Source organism: Castanea sativa, chromosome 6 (assembly GCF_040712315.1).
Source record: "Castanea sativa cultivar Marrone di Chiusa Pesio chromosome 6, ASM4071231v1".
In the NCBI taxonomy this organism is placed as follows: Eukaryota; Viridiplantae; Streptophyta; class Magnoliopsida; order Fagales; family Fagaceae; genus Castanea; species Castanea sativa.
In genome coordinates, this window is record NC_134018.1 from 388,261 (window position 1) to 407,699 (window position 19,439).

Sequence of the window (19,439 nt, forward strand, 5' to 3'; positions counted from 1 at the left end):
AAAAAAAAAAAAAATGTACCTCCTGCAATATTACATTAATATCACACGTATTGTACATAAAATGAATTCCATGAACATGAAGCAGAATTTTTGCATTGAATACGTAGTATAATCTTACTATTAAATAATCAAGAAGGATTTTCTATTAGGTACAAAGCCCATAAAAGCATTGAAGCCATGGTCCATGGAGACAAAAACTTGAATGAGCATGAAGCACAGTACTATCCGGGAGTTAAGAATATGGCGTGAGAGAGGTGGTAATGAACATAAAGTCAAAAATGATTGTATAGAAAGTGCTGCTTTCACTTGATCACGAGAATGTATCAAGAAAACAGGTGAGCTATCATTTTCTTCTATAAATTGAGACTATGTACTACCTTATATAATATTAGTTTACCTATTTATTTTTCCCACACATGTTATTTACAAATCTATAAACACGGCAATAGTAAATGAGGAGGGTTCAATTCATTGTAAATATTTCAAGACTTGTCATCCTTGTGGTTGTCAGCCATTTGAATTTCCAAGTCTTGTTGGTGTCACAAAAAATGTTACACTGTTTCTTGTTATCAAAAGAAAAACAAATTAAATTGAAACATCTTCCCAAGTCCTCCAATTCCAAGAGAAATAAATTTATAAAAAATAATCTTATAATTCCTAAAAAAGAAATCACAGAATTGCATTAAACCAAACGCCTAAAAAAATTAGAATAAGCTAGGGATAAAAATTAATTGTAATTTTTTGTGAAGTGTGTGGATCTTTGAGCATTTTCATTGCGTGTGAATTGTGAGACATAAGGTGTTTGTCCATCTGTGCAAGGAAAAAAAATGATAATATATGCAAAAAGAAAAGAAGGGTTTAGATGATACAGGGTGTCTTTGCTATTCTTTGTCTTATATTATCTCCTCTGCTCGTTATCTCCACCATTTTTATATGCAAAAAGAAGGATTATGGTGTTTGATGTTGTTTCATGATAATTAATATTTCTACAAAGCAAGATGATTGGCAGAATTTATGGTTTATTTGGATTGAGGAGAGGGAGGGGAGTAGAGTAGTTTTAAGTACAAAAAATTAGTTTATTTTCAGCCAACCCTATTCTATTCCCCTCCACTTCCTTTCTTTCCCCTTAAACCAAACAGGCCTCTCCACTCCCTCTCTTTCTCCCTTAAACCAAATAGGCCTCTAGTCTTCTGACAGGATCTAGTCTTTCAAAAGGGTTGACCAAATGACTAATTAATCAGCACACATCCAACTATGTACTACCCATCTAGCACCAGCTGTCCGGCGTTAGAGATAAACAGACGACCAACGACACTTCGCTTTACAAGATAACACATGCCCATCTCACATTTACAAAAAAATATTTTGTATCAAATGATATAAATGAAAGACATGTGTGTAAAAATAACTACCCACTAATAAATGTTTTATTAGTAGGTAGTTAATTTTTATTGACATGTCTCACACTTATTATATTTTGATACCGTTGACATTGTATCATTTGATATCAAATACCTTCTCTTGACACCTAGAGGGACTTATAGACCATGCCTAAAGATTCTTCATACTAGGATTTTCTTGGGAAGTGGAGTTTTACAGGAGATTTGGGAAAATATTTCGTATTGCCACACACACAATAAGAATGAAGAAAAGGAGGCAAAATTTATGATGCCATGTTTGCAAAATTTAAATTGCCATGCGATAAATGGGGCTTGATGATTGTTTGTTTGTTTTTTTACTATTCCTAAAAGAAGTAAGGACAACTAAAATGGATGGAAACTTGGACTTTAGCAGCAATGAACTGGCACATTAAATAAATTAGGTCATTTAATATTCCTAAAAGAAGTGTGTGCTGCTTTCATTTTATAGTATATGATGTGATACAATATCATTTAAATTAATACAATGTACCCAAAAAATTAATCCCATGTATCTTAATAACTAATTATAAAAAACTAATTCTTCCCTCAAAATGATCTCTATTGTTAAAAAAAAAAAACAAATGAAAAAAAGATCTTAATACAACATTACATTTTTATGTATGTATGTACATACGTATTTAGTCATATAACAATTACTCCTAGTCTCCTACCATTCAATTGATGATTTCGGTGTATACAAGTCAATATACCACTCACTTTGGGAACTTAATCATTGAATCTGAATCTAGCCGCCTTGTGACCCCGGTACTCTCTATGTTTGTGATTTGCTGACCCAGTCATAAATGACTGAATTGAGCAGAGAGAGACCAAGCTAGCTTGAGGTGAAGAGGAACCTGAATGCTAAAGGGTGATAAGGATATACTTAATTAAGCAGTTGTGTTTTTCTAAGTAACTATTTAGGGTAGGCCATAGTTTCTTCTTATTCATTAAGTATCATAACAAATAATAATATATGGAAGATGATCCTATACATCTTTATCAGTCTAGCAGGACCCTCTCAAATGACCCCACAAGTGGTCTTTGTGGAAGTTCCAAAACTCCCAAACAAGTTGCTTTGAGAAACTCCCATGTTTGATATTTCTCTCATATAAGCTAAAATTCATAAAGAAAAAAGGCGTTTATTCTTGCAAGTTAAGTCACAGGGTGAGGTTTCTCTTGGGGTAGAGAAGTCTCTTGACTTTTTAATTTGCTTCTTTTTCTCAGTCCAGCAAAATGGCGCTTTCTGTTCAGGAACTCCACTACTTTTAATGCTATTTTCTTGGCCTCACATCTTCCAATAAACAAGTCAATACAGCAACAAACGCAAATATATTTTAGAAGACAAACTTCTATAGAGGTTAGAATGCCTTTTGGCACTCAAAAATCCATATTCAAGCTAGCATTCGACCCAATTGATAATCAAAGAATTAGATAGAACAAAGTGATGAATAGTTGAATACCAAGAGATAAATAATAATGAGTAAAAAATTGGAGAGAAATAACCAAAATTAACTAATGTCATGCGCATATTCTTTACATTTTCACCACCCCAAAGAAAGACACAAAGCACTTTTGGATCTTTCCTATGAGCAAGCCTGCTGAACCATCATGCTTTACACGAAGAAAATAAGCACAAAATGACAAGCTCTTAAAGACCCCACTAGAGAAAACTTGAAAGAACCAAGAGGGTTCCTCCGCAACTGTTTTTGATTAATGAAAGCTTAGTTTACTATAGCCTAACAAGAAACGGACCAAAAAAAATTAACAGAACTACCAGAAAGCTAAAAAATTGAGCTTCTGACATATCTGTAACTAGGTTCCTAAAATGATCACTGACTGAAATTGTTTTGACTAGCTAAATGAATTGTTATATAACCAGAAGCTGCTGCTGTTGCATGTTCAGGCTGCAACCATATAGATTGACTCAACGATACCTTCTTCAACCTCCATAGCTGGTAGCTCATTGAGATCAAATTCCAAATTCCTTCTACCAGTCTGACTAGCTTCTCCTGGAGATGTTGCTTGACTGGATTGAGCTTTGGCTTCTCCTTCGGGGGATGTGACTTGACTGGATTGCATTTCCACAGTGCCATTCCAATGACACCTCTTGTGACCCCCTAGCGCCTGACCAGTTGGGAAAATTCTGTCACAAATCTTGCATTGGTGTGTGGTTGGTCCTAGTACAGCTTCTTCATCCATTTGAGTAGTAGTAGTAGTAGTAGTGGGGTTGGCATAATGTCCATAATTCTCAGCAGCTGAGTCATCTGCTGACACAGATTCATCCAAAGTCTGCTGTTGTATGTACTTCACTTTGTTGTGGCTGGACCTATGACCACCCAAAGCTTGGTGGGTTGGGAATGATCTATTGCAAAGACTGCAAATGTATCGATTGGGTGTCACAGAATAAACTTGTTTTTGACTCTGATCACCACCAAGTGCTTCCAACTCTACTAATTTAACCTTCCTTGTCTTCCTCTTATTGCTCATCATCATCGTCTCTCCCACAATTTTATCAGCAAAATCAAGCTCACTACTATCAATAGAATTGTGTCTATAGTATTCTCTAGGCGATTCTTCTTCATACCCAAATAAATTCCATTTCATAAAGAGTGGTACCTCTAGAGCAGTTTCTTCTTCTACCACAGGCTTTCCTTTCCCTTTGGCCTCAATCTTATTGTGTAAAACTTCACGGCTGCTTCGAGCTTCATCATCAATCCTTAGCTTCTTCCTTGCATCCATCGTTGAATTGCAGTAAGTGGGGTCAGACTTATTAGATGCTTGCCTAGGATCAACATTAGCCAGCGTCATAAGACCAAACACAGCATCCTCATCTATATCAAGCGGAAGACCAGAATCATCAGCTGAATCAGTGCTTTTCCGGCCTCTCTTACCGGTCACCCTCCAACTCGATAAAGACTCTGATAGATCAACAAAAACCTCCTCCGAGGTGGTTGCAGTGATTACAGGGAAAGGATCAAGCTTTTCATCAGATAGTGATAGTGATAGTGAAGATGAGGAACAGCAATTGTTGTAATATTTGTGATCAGTTGGAGTAGTAGTTGGTGGTTGAATTCCCCTCCAATCCCTTTCAGGGTGAGATCTCATGTGGCCAAACAGGGATTTCATGGACAAGAAGGTCTTTTTACAAACGTAGCAAGTGGGTTCACCTTCTTCCATGATAGAAAAGCTTTCATGGGTCTTGGCAATAATATCATGGGCAGTATTAGCGGTGGTTGCATTATTCAACTTTTCAAGGAGCTCTTTGTTTCTGGCTTGAACATGCATTCTCATGTGACCACCGAGGGCTTTACCAGAGCCAAAGCCTCTGTTACAAATATTGCAGATGCGAGTAGTAGGCGACGGCGACGGCGACGACACCAGCAACTCTTCTTTTGGAGGAGGAGGAGGAGGATGTTGTTGTAAAAAAGACTCAGTATTTGGATACTTGAGCTTGAGGAGCTTGAAGCAAAGCCTGCCGTTTTTCTCAGCCGAAACCTTATTATCGTTCTTCTCCTTCTCCTCCTCCTTCAAAACCCTTGGTGTGCCCAAGTTGTCTTCCTCCAGACCATCATCACCGTGAATCTGACTTTCTTGATTATCATCCATTAGCTCAGCTACAAAAGAATGATATGCACAAGACCCAGCTGAGCTTTCTCTTTCTTTCTCTTTCTTTCTCTCTGTGAGTGGTGTTGGGATAGTGATGGTGATTGTTTGATAACAAAAAAAAAAGGGGGAGAGACTATTGAAAAAAGGGTACGACTCCAAGAAGAAGAAGTAGAAAAACAAAAACAATTCAGACGAAAAAGGGTTGGGATAGCTAGCTTAAGTAACCCCCCAAAAAAACCGACTTTCTTTTTCTTTTTTTCTTTTTTTTTTGGTTAAAGGGTTTTTGTTTTTCCTAGAAGGATCCGAGGACCCACCTAAGGAAATCGAGCTCACAGATCAGAAAAATAAGAAATTCAGCTCAAAATTATCAAAAAAAGAAAAGAAGAGAAGAGAAGTGAGAAAACACGGAAGAAAGAAGAGAGAAAGACGGGAAGGGAAGGGAAGGGTTTGGGTAAAAGTATTGAATGAAGTTGGAAAAAATAGAGTGTTGAGAGAGTGTATTGTGAGTGTGAGAGTGAGTGAATGTCAGCCGACTCAGACTCAGCATCAGCAGCACGTTCCTCGTCGCTTTGCCTCTTATTCCGTTTTTTCAGAACCTCCTCCAACTCCCCTAAATAAATACTCCTTTTCCTATTCCTCCTATATACCCCCCAAGCCAAACCATAACCCTTTTGCCCTTTGCCTTCCTTCGCCTTCTGTATTTACTACTATTTTGAGAGAATATTATTATTATTATTATTATTATTATTATTATTATTATTATGAGTCACACACTTATTCACGCCTCCACCATCACCTACCAGTTTTACGACCCCTTCCCTTCACTCTCCAACCAGTGCAGTGCTACCGCTTGTCCTATTGCTTTGCTCCTACGTACCTCCTTTAATTTACTCCTTATTTAAAATATTTTTCTTCATTTTTTATTATCAAATAACTAGCTATTATGATTGGTGCATAAAATAAATTTTGTTAAGAAAAAGTGTTTTTTTTTATTTTTTTTCAATTGGTCTACCACACAACTTTTTGTGATGATGGGTATAAAAGTGATTAAAAAAAAACATTTATTTTACCTTTTATTATTTTTATTTTTATTTTACTTGAGAACTACGGCAAGTGCCTAGAATCTCCATTTGCAAATATACGCATTTAATACCCGAGATTTTCTGAAAAAAAAAAAAAAAAAAAGCTTAATTACATGAGAAATGATATTGTAATTGGATTGAAATTGGAGGAGAAAAATAAGGAGTCCGGAATTGTATTCTATAAAGAGGCGATTGGTGTTTTAAAAACCCGTGCTTATCGGTATCTCTATTCATTACTATCCATTTTAATTCCCCACTAATTTCGCTATTAACAAACTACAGTACAAAGGAAGGAAATTTCCACGGCCTCTTTAATCTTTATCTTTATTATATATATATATATATATATATATATATATGCTACGTAATTCACACGCTACTATTTCTTAACCTTTTCAACCTCTCTATACTCTCTCTCCATATCATTCTTCTTTTTCCAATTTTGCCCCCAGCAGTATAAGGGTGCATTTTTGTTTTTTTGTTTTGGCAACATTGTGTTTGTGTTGTGCATTTTCCTATCCTAGGTACATCATCTAATTCATAGATATTAACAAGTTCAACACTTGACAATTTTTTTTTTTAGAATACTAAGTATTTAACACTTAACAATTAGTTAAAAATTATCCAAACTAATAGTGTATGTAGTAGTCTAAAATTTTCTCCAAAAAAAAAAAAAAATGTAGTAGTCTAAAAGAAAGACTTTGCAAATATCACAAAGGAAAAAAAAAAAAAAAATCTTAGCAAACCCTTAATTGTTCATATGCATGAAATTATATTTATTGACAGTGACACGGCCATCATGTAAATATTTATTATTGGTTTGGAATGAATAAATAGTACCATTTTCTCAATTTCATGTAATGTTTGGGTGTAAAATTTCATGACTCATAAAAAAGACAGGTGACAGGCAAAAAAAAATGAGAATGATACAAGATGAAATACATCTTAACTTATCATGCATGCCATTTATTTATTGAGATGACTTTATCACGTTTTTACTTTCTACGTTCTGAATGAATGAAATATATTAAATTTAGTTTCTATTTTGTCTTATATATAACAATAATAAGACCTTCTTACCTTTTTCTTTTTCTTTTTCTTTTTGGAGATGTGTGTTTATAAGCATGCTACTTATTTGTCAAACCATGCTTTTTTTTCTTCCAATTACAACAAAAATTAAGGATAATGTCATAGAACTTTTGTAATCCTTAATTATATTATGAACTTTGGCATGCTGCCATTAAATAATATTCTCTATTCAAAAAGCAATTACTGTATTTATTTTAAATAAGAGGGAAAGACAACTAAAAACCCTTATGGATGTTGCTTATTGGATAAGTAATAATTATCTTTCTTTGTGAAGGTTGCATATATTCAAAAACATTTTTATTAGATAAGAAGTTACATATCAGATTATTGGATAAGAAGAAATTTCATATCAAACTATGAGTTGTTGTCCATGAAACTGTTGATAACAATGAAAATAAAATTGAGAAGGAAAATCAACCTAGTTTATGATGTCATCATTCTTTGCCGGCTCAATCGAGTTATTAAACAATTTTCACCACTTATAATTCCAATAGAATGAATAGAATTGAACAACCAGGAAATAAAAATAAAAAACAAAAACTCAATTGTCCATTGACATTGCTAGTCGGACCTTTCTCAATTAGTTTTAAACTATTAGACCGTAGAAAGAGATGAATTTTCTTTTTGTAAAGAATCCAATTTCACAATCAAAAGAAAGACTATGTACATTCTCAAAAAAAAAAAAAAAAAGAGACTATGTAGATTAATTGCAAAAAATGTTTATATCAATCCAATGTTGAAAGCATTATAAAGCCCTAACACTCATCATAACAATTGCTAACGTATACTCATACTACGGTATTAGTTAAATGCATGCCAATATTCAAGATCAACATTATTAGACATTGTGGGTTTCAGTTAGCTTAGCTGGTAAAGTCTCTGATGGTTGTATAAGAGATCTGGGGTTCAATTCCTACTTACACCAAAAACCGATTGGTGTCTTAGTCTGATAATAAAGAGTTATTATCAGGAGCGGACGCCATAAGTTGAAACTCTCTCTCTCCCTCTCTCTCCCTGTAAAGATTTTTAATTTCTGAGAAAATTACACTTTACCACCTTAAACTATACCCCAAACACATTTTACATTTTAATTTTTCAAAATACACAATTAACACTCTAAATTATAACACGTGTTACATTTTGCACACTAACGTTAATTTTGCCATTATTTTGGATTACCCCAAACACATTTTACATTTTAATTTTTCAAAATACACAATTAACACCCTAAATTATAACATGTGTTACATTTTGCACACTGTCGTTAATTTTGCCATTATTTTGGATGACACCACGTGAAAATGACCCAATTGGCGCTCATCGCAATCTCTTCAAAACAAATGAGAAATTTTATTTTTACCACTCTAAATTATATTCTCGTTTACACTTTGCACCCCTAAGCTTTGGTTATTAGTCCAAGATAATGGCAGAATTGATGGTGGGTGCGAAATACAACACGAGTTATAGTTTATGGTGTTAATCGTACATTCTGAAAGTTTATAATGTAAAACATAATTTGGGATATAGTTTAGGATGAAAAAGTATAATTACCCCTTTAATTTTTTATCCCCTTAAAAGGAGCGGATGATTTGAATACTAGTTCTCATTATTAAGAAAACTTAGGTATAATTCTCTATGTGTAGTATCTAAGATTCTCATCTGGTAAAGTCTCTGATAGTTGAATAAAGAATCTGGGGTTCAATTTTCGCTTACACCAAAAACTGATTGGTATCCTGATCCGATGATAAAGAGTTATCATCAAGAGTGGATGTCATAGGGTGAAACTCTCTAGAAAAAATGTATCTAAGATTCTCCAATTAAATTCAATTATATCATTACATTGAGCATTGAACTACATCTCCATTAGAAACATCAAAATGTACCAATTTAGTTTCTAAAAAAAATGGTAATTGTCACACATTTCTTAAAAGAGTGTGTTATGTGTAATATAACTTCCCTTATTTATAGTTTTAAAAACCGGAAAAGCCGGGTTAAATGAGAACTAGACCATAGTCTGGTTCAGTAATAAACTGCAAACCAGTAATAACTTGGTAAAAATCAAGAACCTTACTGGACCTAATTTCGATTTTTTGATTGTTTTGGCTTTTAAAACGATAGCTCTGTCCTCCTTTTAAAAGTTATCATGGCTTTTAAATGGAGTTTGTGGTATGCTTTTATATTAGAAGCCTTTTATGTGTGTTTTTCTCAACAAAAAAAAAAAAAAAAAAGATACAAGACTCATAGGATTGATTTGGTTGGAGGGGTGGAAAAGTGAAAGGATAGAAAATGGTGAGACTATGAAAAAGTAGGATAATAAAAAAAAAAAAAAATTTCTCTTCTCTTTATTTGGTTGGAAGTGGAAAAATGGAGGATGCAAAAAGTGAGTTTGTATAAATTACACATATACCCTTGTTAAAAAATGATGCCCAATTAAAACAAAAAAGTGAAAAAAAAAAAACAATCACCTAAATTTATTAAAAAATAAAAATCAAGTCCATAAAAAAAATCACATCTAAATAAAACACAAAAGAAAGAAAAAAAAAATACTGGACAAGCATGCCTAGTAAATCAAAAGAAAAAAAAAAAAAAAAAAAAAAGAGGTGGGCAACGTCCAGAGAAAAAAAAAAAAAGACAGGCAACGTTCAAGAGGAAAAAAAAAAGAAAAAGAAAAAAGAAAAAGGTGTGAAGAAAAGCAACGTGAATGAAGCTCCACTATTTATTTTCTTCCATTCTCACCCAACTAAACACACTTAAAAAAGTTCTTCTCATTTTCTCTTCAAAGTTTTCCATCTACCCTATTTTGCCTTCAAACAAACACACCCTTAGTTCAATTTAATCTATTTAGAAAAGAGATATCATTGCTTGTTGTATTGATTAATACAACGGCTTAAAGTGTATTTGAATACTGCTTATTTTGCTAAAACTAAAAATTTAATACTGAAAGTACTGTAGATAAAGGTGAAAGTTAGTTAAAATAGTACAATGAGACTCATGAATAGTATCAAAAAGTATAATAAGACCTATAAATAATAGCAAAAATAAATTCAATAGTAAAATAATTTTAATTTTTCATCCCAATCTATCACGAGAAAACGCCACCTATGACCAAACCCAAACGGGGCGAGCCCTCACTAAAACCTTCAACGTTGACATATTTTATGTTCATTTTAATATTAACATGGATGGAGGTGATTAGATGGCTAAGTCTAACAAATCGGTTTGGACATTTTACCCCATTATTATACGACTTTTATAAAATTTAAGGAGTGATTCACGGTGGGGTACGTACTATTATACTCATCATATTCCTTACTAATTTTTTGTTCCGCTGCCTTTTTTTTTCCTCTTCAATATCATCGCCCCCAACAAAAAGTTCTTAAGTAAGAACCTTTTTTTTTTTTTGGTTTATATGCCCACCGAAATTTTGATGGCCTTTATTTCTTATGGAACAGCACTGCAACTCGGTTTTATGTAAAGGAGATAAGTGAAATGGAATTACTCGTACAACCTATGCTGTAAATTAATGAAATTTGTTATAAAATTCATAAAAATTCTTGGTAAGTCCAAAAATAGTGGTTTTTAAAAAAAAAAAAAAATTTATGAGAAACAACTGAACATGAATATACGTAAGACTTTTTAGTTTCCACTATTTTTTTATGATTCAGTTACAATAATAGAAAAGGAATAATGAGAATTGAACATATACGTTTTTGTCAAAAATATCACGACATAAGTTACAATTTAAATTTTTGACACTGATATGGCCACAACTACTGCAAACAACGTAACACACTACATTTTATATTCAATTACCTTGGTGATATATTCTTCTTCTTCTTCTTCTTTAAAAAAAAACTTCACCATATAATCAAAGTTCGTTAAAATATTAGTATAATAATAAATAAATAAAAAGCAAGAAAGAGAAAATATAGTGATGCGATGTAAAATACCAATTTGTCAAACTCAATGAGGCTATTACCAATCTCCCGCTTGTTGTAATAAGCAAAAAAGAATAGAAAACGAGTCTTAAAAAACATTTTGTTGGTAAATTAATTACATGAGGTGGGGTGATATATTACTCAAAGCATAAATAATATATTCACGCTCACGCCTTGTTTGTATAATACTTTTGTAGAAAGCATTTTGTTTGCATGACATTTTCTTTTCATAATATTAAATAGAAAAAATTTATGAAATTAGAGAAGTTTAATTCAATACTCAGTCCAATCGATCCATTTACAAAATAGAAAGGTTCCATTTTGGAGAACTGCTAATTACATCAGAGGGAACGTAAGGATCTGGATCTGGATTCTTACTTATACTGATTTGGTATGGTCCCATTTCTATTATTATTAATTGATAGATTTGATTAAAAAATATATTCCAAAGTTTACCTCAATTTTGTAGATGCTTCCATCTTATTATAATAAGAATTATTAAGTTAAAAAATAATAATCAAATTCTTAAAAAAGATTTTTTTTTTAAAGTGTCAACATATGACGTCCGTTCTTGATGATAACTCTTTATTATCAGATCAAGACATCGATCAGTTTTTGATATAGGCAGAAATTAAACCCAAATCTCTTATACAGCTATTAAAGATTGTAAATAAGATTACCAACAAATCATCTTTTCAAAATTGTACAAAAATTAGAGTTTTAATATTTTATGCACTGGGTACGATTACCCACTTTCATAAAGGAAGACAGAAACTTTAAACCCGCGTTCTGTTTCTCGGAAAATCAGGCAATACCACAGGGTCATTGGCATCTTATTATAATAACATTGGTCGTATAGAGCATTTTATAATTGCTAACGGACGGTCCAGTTACCATATAAAAATGGTTTATTAGTACAATAGGTCCAAAACACTCTGAACAAAGACAAACGGGATGTTGTGAATTTTGCAGACAGAATGACACCTTCCCAAAAGGCAACAAAAACAGTTAAGAGCTGCCTTTTTGGGTCCAAAACTCCAAAGACTAGGAGCCATAAAGAGCTATGAGACGACACCTTTAGAAGACAGACATTCATTTGGTTAATCATACAGAAAGCTCCACCTCCACTCTTGTGTTAAAAATCACAATTTGAGAACAAAAAAGCCCAAGGAAACACAAACATATATATATGGTTGATGCAGCAAGGTGCTATCTTTATGAAGCTGTAGCTGGCTGCCAAACCACAACGATTTCAAGGAAAAGAAGGGTTAAGGGTCTGCTTGGAGAAAATATCTCTTGTAACAGTTATACCAACTTATCCATGTAACAATTTAATGAGTGAATACCATGTCAGAAGTTGGTGGACTCAATTATGACAGGAGTATAAACATTCACTCATTGGGTTGTTACATGAGTTGCACGGTATAACTGTTATAAGAGATACTTCCTCTGATCATTACACTAGTGACTTGGTACAACTGTTATAAGAGTGACTTTCTTCCGAGATTGAATTGGATAATTGGTACAAAAGAGAAGCAAAGATTGCAGTGAGAAAGATATGAAGGGGTCTAGATGGGTTCGAGTTTAAAGTGTTGTGGAACTACAGATGTAAAGTTCCAATCTTTAAACGTTTAACACAATTCTTTTACTAGTAGCAATTCCAAATCAAGTAGGGTGATGAAAATTGTGTTCTACCAAATCAAAATTTATAATAAATATTGCTACTTATCTTACAGAGCTGCCCTCTTTGATCTCCCACGGTTTTGAAAGGTGTATACTGTGGGGTAGTCTTTGTAAAGAAATATTGAGGGAAATTGGAAAAGATTAACAAACAACTACAACAACAACACAAGCTGAGAGGAGAACGCAGTCCTAAAAAATGGGTGGCTAAATGACCTAAGATGGAGACTAATGAGGTGTTGAATCGTAGGAAGATTTATACTCCAACATTTCCGTCTTGTATCTCTCCTTGTCTCTCAACCCTTTCTCCTGATAAACCTGCATGGTAGCAACTAAAATGTTAAGAGTAGACATATTGATAGAGATGAAAATTCTCAACACACAGAACATACATTTTGTCAAAAATCAGTATGGAATGACATGCTATAACAAGAGCATGCAGCATACATGTAAAAATTTTACCAATGTTTTATGCTAACCTATAGACATGTCACTAATCATTAACAAATCCATCTGGCAAGTCAGACATAAGTATGGCCAAAAGAGAGAGAGAGAGAGAGAGAGAGAGAGAGAGGGAGAGGAAATAACGATACGTACCTGTTTTTCAGCTTCTGTGAGATTGGTCCACAGGACCCCAATCTTCTTGCTAATGGCTTTCTCTTGCCCGTAGTATAAAGGCTTTAGCCTGGCATAATGCTCAGCAAAAAAGAAATTGTAACCACTCCTGTTTGATTTGGGCCGAGAGGGATCACGTAATGCCAACCTTGATCTCTTTCGGCTCCGGCGAGTAGGCTTGGTCAAAGAATAAGAATTCTTAGAAACATTAAGAGGAATATGGTACAAGACACCTTTCAGTTGATCGGCACCCAGGTTTACAGTAATCAGATATCCACTGTCAAATTTTCCATCAATTGTTCCAGTCACCGAACAGCCAGGTGATAGTATTGGAGAAGCTGCATATAAGATAAATAGCATAGATCTTTATTGCAGCGACACATGCTAACATATAGCCAACCACTTGGAAAACTATATCTCATAGGCATAATGCTCAAAATGGGAATTGTGAAGAAAGGTGTTAACAAATGTAAAAACTTCTCAGAGCAAGTTTACAAATTTCACAGACAGCTTCCCTATTAAAATTTCTACAGCTGATTGACTTTCTTAATTACAATTTGATGAAGTTAGTGCAATGGGGAATTGTACAAGCTCAATCACTAATAATGAGTTTCTGTACTCAACTATTTAACTTGAAATGATGAAAAAAAGCAATTCTACTTCAAAGCTTAAAACGTTCTCCAAAGAAATTCTAAACTTTGCAAATAAAAGGTAACCAAATAAAATATTACACTCCAAAGTGCAATCTGGACCTGCAGACATGGGAGGGAAATTACAGAAAAGGAGTGATTTGAATTTGAGCCTTGTAACTTGACCATGAAACATGCCCAGCATGCCGCACACACTAAAATCAATGCCAAAGGCCATTTCATCAAATATATTAGGCCATCTAATTAAATTCATCATAAAATTTTCAAACAAAAGTTGTACAACACTTAGAAATAGCATTGTCAGATCTCATGATTCAAAATCAATCATTAAAAAAATTTCGGCATTGTGAGACCCGCTAAATTTAATGTCACAATCATTTGTTGCAACGGATCTGAATAAGATTGAATATAACCACCAACAAATATGGCATCAACAAGCTCCTTGAGAAGGCAAAAGAAAAACTGTACTAATTTAATCCTCTATAACTAGCGTCAGAAGTAAGAAATTAAATATGCTATTTAGAAGAGAAACTTAACAAAGACAAATATCAATATTAGTGATATAATCATAACCAACACAATAGAGCCAAACACCAGAAATTGGAAGGTGTACTTGTCCTGACCTGGCAACTCGTTCCTAGCAGCACCTTCCTCAAGAGTAGCTGAGCCATTGACCAGGTTTCTGCTTACAGGATCTGAAAGCATAAAACAATGAAAATAATTACCTAACCCATATGAAAAATTTGAAGCAACTTAATTTGATAAACCAGGAATCACGCCTATTACCAGACACTGAGTTTGGAGGGACCTTCTTGTGGAAGTAGTAGACCTGCTCGAAGTGATAAAGCAACGATAGATAGTACTTGCGTAAGACAAATGATGCACTGGTGATTGTCGATGGGAAATTGAATGCAACAATTACTTCTTTCCATTTACGATCTCTAATTACCTGCAACAAGTTCAAGAGAGTTTAAAAAAATTAAAAAAAAAAAAAAATCTCGGAAATAAGAAAATATGAATGTCAAATATCCTCAAAATTAATAAACTATGATACGGATCAAGTTGCACGCATTCAAAAATCTGTATGCTAACTTAGGACTTTGATTGGGACAAGTTAAAGTTTCAAGTCATCCCAGCATCACAGTCAGCAGTAAAGCATAGCCCCCTACATCACATTTACATTTCTTTTAAAAGGAAAATATAAAAATAACAAAAAGGAAGTCTTCTTTTTTTTTTTGAGAAATACAAAAGGATGTCAGTGCAGGTATTACCACACTTGACAGCATACTTTGATCAAATCAATGAAATATAAGGGTATGTTTGGTAATTGTTTTTCCCTTTTTTTTTTCTTTTTTTTTTTCTATTTTCAAAAACAATTTTCTATTTTTGAAACTAAAAAACTTGTTTGGCAATTAAAACTGGGCAGAAAACAAACACTATTCTCAAAACTTAATTTGTGAAGGAAGCTAAAAACATGCAAAAGACTGTTTTCAGTTTCTAATTTTCAAAAGTCAATGAAAATACGTATTTAATATAATGAATCTGTCTCATTTAGTAAGTTATCATTAGAGTTCAAATCATAGTAACAACATAGTTTAGTATTTTCTATTTTGCTTTCTTCAAAAAACTTTTTTTTTTTTTTTTTTTAATTTCAACTAACCAAGCATGTTTTTTATATAAAAAATACAAAAAAAAAAAAAAAATTCTTTATATTTCCAAAAACAAGTTTTTGAAAATAAAAAACAAAAACTATTACCAAACATAACCTAAGGTTTTGAACACTGAACATTTTTTTGACACCAGTTTCTGTCTGAAACTTAATACTGCAAACAAAATCTAATTAGAACACAGGAAAAAAGGAAATATACCTTTTCAAGGCCACCACGAGATGTGACTTCTACAAAGAGGCGATATAGATCTAACCCCTTTCCTCCTACAGTAGGAACCCTATACAAGCAAAAGGCATAGAAGAACATTGATCACTTCCCAATCCATTTTCTGTATTTCCTACACTCTACAATGTGTTCCTAGAAGGTTAGGCAAGCATACAGAAAGGAAACAGGATATGCCGCTAGCAGGTGGGGAGAGGTTTACAATACATAATAGAATCATCACAGAAGAGTATAATAAAACCAATACATATTTAATTATGTTCATCAGTAGACCAAACAATCCTGGAACGGTAAGAGTTTTACAAACTCAACTAGCTTTATATGATTATATTTAATAGCCAATCACGGTAGGTCCTTTACTTCCTTTAAAGAATGAAGGTAGAAATATCATTCAGCTAATCATGTTCTTACAGAAGCAAATATTTAGTATCCTGTAATTTGTAACCTATTGTGGATTCACATATTAAAGCTCATGAAAAACACTTCTTCTTTTATATATCTTTCTTCAATGGAAAATTACAAGACCATTTTCCACCATTTCACTAACAGTTGTACATAGCTTTCAGTGGTTTATGCCCAGAGAATAACACCAAGAAGCTGTAGTAAGAGATACAACAAAAGAATTAACCATTTCTTCGCCATGTTGTGAAATCATCAATTTCTAACAATGTTCCAGAACTTGTCCTTTAAAAGGGCAGGGAAAAATGTTAACAAAAAAGAATAAACCACTCGCTAAAGGGCAGTCCCACTGTAAGCAGCATCAACTACTCCAATTAAACAGGTTTTTATATAATTGGGGGGGGGGGGGGGGGGTTGCATTCAGATATTTAATGTAAGAGCAGGTCACACTGCCTGAATGGCAGAAAAAGAAAAGAATTTTAAAGAACCAAGTTATTCAGCAATTACTAAACTAGAGAGGTCTTTAACGCAATCCTCAAAGAAGATATAGGATTACATATTGAACTAATTCAGAACTTTATATTGATTTCTGAATTTGCTCATCTATAACAATGATGATAACTCAGAACAATGTAAAGATTGGCACAACAAGGCATGACTATTTTTCAAGAGTAGTATTTTTACAGAAATTTCAAACATATGGAAGACAGAGAGAGAAAGCCATTGGTCCTAATTTCCTATGCAATATCAAAATTACATTTGCTATATCCAACATGCTGGTGTGTGTGTGTGTGTATATATATATTAAATCTTAACTAGTTCCTTGAGTTAAATCCCAGTAATTTCAAAAACAAAATATATCTTAATTGTGATGCTTGTCCAATCACAAATCTTCAAAAGTTAGAGATAAGAGGAAAGGGCAACATATTTTGGTCACTAAAGAACTGGAAAAATTTAATACAATAAGATCATTATTACATGGCCTAACTGAAAATGGTGCTTGTTCAAACACAGATCTTGAAAATATTAGACACAGGAAAGGGCAACATACTTACAGTCACTGAACAACTTGAAAATTTTAATACTGTTAGATCTTTTATATACTGTACTTCAACATCAAGGGCCAATTTTTTTTTTTTTTTAAGGAATGAGAATCCAACATATATAAATAGATCATGGCAACATGGTAAGAGGGCACAAAGAGCTTAAAACATATATCGTTAAAAATTGAAACTACATAGCAAAAGCACAAGAACCCAGGTCATCAACTGAACCAGAAAACAAAAAAACAAGAACCCATCTGAGAAAATAAACAAAAGCAGGACACAAATCAGTTAAAAGGGTATAAAGAGAAACAAACTTACACGAATTTGGTTCCAAAGGATTGGTGAAAAGCTTGGAGCTTTTCACAGAAAAGGTCCAAACTTTGAGCCACTTCCTCATAGGAAGCCGTGGCTAAAGGATAAGACTTTGTGGTTGTGGTGACTGATAATTGGCCATTTGAACTCTCACTGACAGGCTGTTGTTGCTGCTGTTGTTGAAGCTGAGCTGAAATAACTGAAGGGTTCTCAGTACTTGTTGGTGTTGGTGTGGTTGGGTCCTCGGACACATGGTGATAATGGGTCGACATTTTTGGTCACAGAGATATAGGTAAAAGGAGCAAAAGATGGATTTTCTACTCCTACCTGAACATACCAATTACCAGCTTATCAAAAATAGATAACAATATTAGATTATTACTCCAATACGACTATGTATATATATATAATATGATGATAAAACCAAAGTCTTTTTTTTTTTTTTTTAATTGTTGTTGTCTTGTTGATGTTGGGTGTAAAATAAGGAAAGACCAGATTGGTTTAAGAAGGGTAAAGTAAGTAAAGATGGTGACTTTTCTATATTGAGCTAATTATTATTATTATCCTATCAAAAAATTCTTATTATATTTTATAAAGGAGAATAAAGAATTCTGGATTTTTTTTTTTTGGTTGAGAAACAAAGAATTTAGGACTAGAAAAATATGGAAGACGTGTTAGATTTCTGGGGCAATGGCGGTCCAATAATAAGTAGAATGGGCATAAAAGTGAAATGACAGTAAGAAGATTAGCAAGATCCCGATCCTTCACAAGAATGACACGTATTGATCAATTAATTACTTGGTCTACATACTTCTAATGACAGATAAAAAGTACTCTTATCTCTCTTTGAACTATTTGCTTTTTTTTTTTTTTTAATTGTGAATTAGGTTAGGGACCACTTTGTTTAAGGGGATTTTATCCAGATAAATTTTTAAATAATACTTTTTTAAGAGTCAATTTGCTAATTTTATTTTAGTAATGTTATTTATATATATTTTTAAAATATATGTGTGTAAATAAGTGTGAAAAAATATTTGTAATGTTATTTAAACACTGAAATTATTATTCAAAATACACTACCAAACCGTCTTTAAATTAAAATACATTCAAATTTTCGACTGATAACTTAATGTTATTGGTGTAGCTTGAAAAGGAAATCTAACTTTTGTAGAAACTAATAATTTTTTCTTGCTAGAAAAGTGAAAATGAGATTTTACAAATCTTAATTAACTAATGAGATCTACTCTATAGTACACAACATGGTTTAATAATTATGAGAGATACTATGTTTACAATATTTTTATAATTTTTTCATAACAAATTATAGGTGGTTAGTTGTTATTGGTTCAAATTTAAACCTAGCACATTCTCAAAAAAAAACCTAGCACTAAGATTACTTCTTTGCTCCAACAATAACAACTAATAACAACCTGCCATTTAAGATTTGTTGTAAAAATGTTATGGACATATCATTTCTCAATAATTATAATTATTCTGCAAACTCTAACAAATTAACATCTAATCTATAAAAGCTATCACAACGTGTACATAGCCATTGGACAATGCTAACAAATTTTGTTGTCTGAAACTGTGCATTTTGTGTTAGTGAGTAATGACATCAATTCATATATCAAACATCTCCACAATTATGCAACTTGTTATGTACTATGATATCGTTTGTTTAAGTGGCAACGATACTGTTTTATGTT

General features: G+C 33.0%; 2 protein-coding genes across 2 annotated transcripts; both read right to left on the bottom strand.

The window, feature by feature from the left end:
- Positions 1-2,949: 2,949 nt before the first annotated feature.
- On the bottom strand, positions 2,950-5,252 carry LOC142641387 (uncharacterized). The gene has a single exon (XM_075815808.1). The coding sequence runs from the start codon at positions 5,025-5,027 to the stop codon at positions 3,321-3,323; it is 1,707 nt and encodes a 568-aa protein (XP_075671923.1). The 5' UTR covers positions 5,028-5,252; the 3' UTR covers positions 2,950-3,320.
- Positions 5,253-12,758: 7,506 nt separating this feature from the next.
- LOC142641127 (high mobility group B protein 10-like) lies at positions 12,759-18,233 on the bottom strand. Its single transcript, XM_075815519.1, has 6 exons — positions 17,737-18,233; positions 15,950-16,028; positions 14,868-15,030; positions 14,705-14,776; positions 13,414-13,769; positions 12,759-13,134 (listed from the first exon to the last, which is right to left on the bottom strand). The coding sequence occupies exons 1-6, from the start codon at positions 18,000-18,002 to the stop codon at positions 13,045-13,047; spliced, it is 1,026 nt and encodes a 341-aa protein (XP_075671634.1). The 5' UTR covers positions 18,003-18,233; the 3' UTR covers positions 12,759-13,044.
- Positions 18,234-19,439: the final 1,206 nt, after the last annotated feature.

Excerpts from the sequence above, each read along its gene's own strand:
- LOC142641387 (XM_075815808.1), bottom strand. The coding sequence starts at position 5,027 with ATGGATGATAATCAAGAAAGTCAGATTCACGGTGATGATGGTCTGGAG.
- LOC142641127 (XM_075815519.1), bottom strand. The coding sequence starts at position 18,002 with ATGTCGACCCATTATCACCATGTGTCCGAGGACCCAACCACACCAACA. Across the intron at positions 16,029-17,736 it reads TCCTTTGGAACCAAATTCGT|GGTTCCTACTGTAGGAGGAA; the intron begins GTAAGTTTGTTT and ends TTGCTTGTATAG. Across the intron at positions 14,777-14,867 it reads CCCTCCAAACTCAGTGTCTG|ATCCTGTAAGCAGAAACCTG; the intron begins GTAATAGGCGTG and ends TTATGCTTTCAG.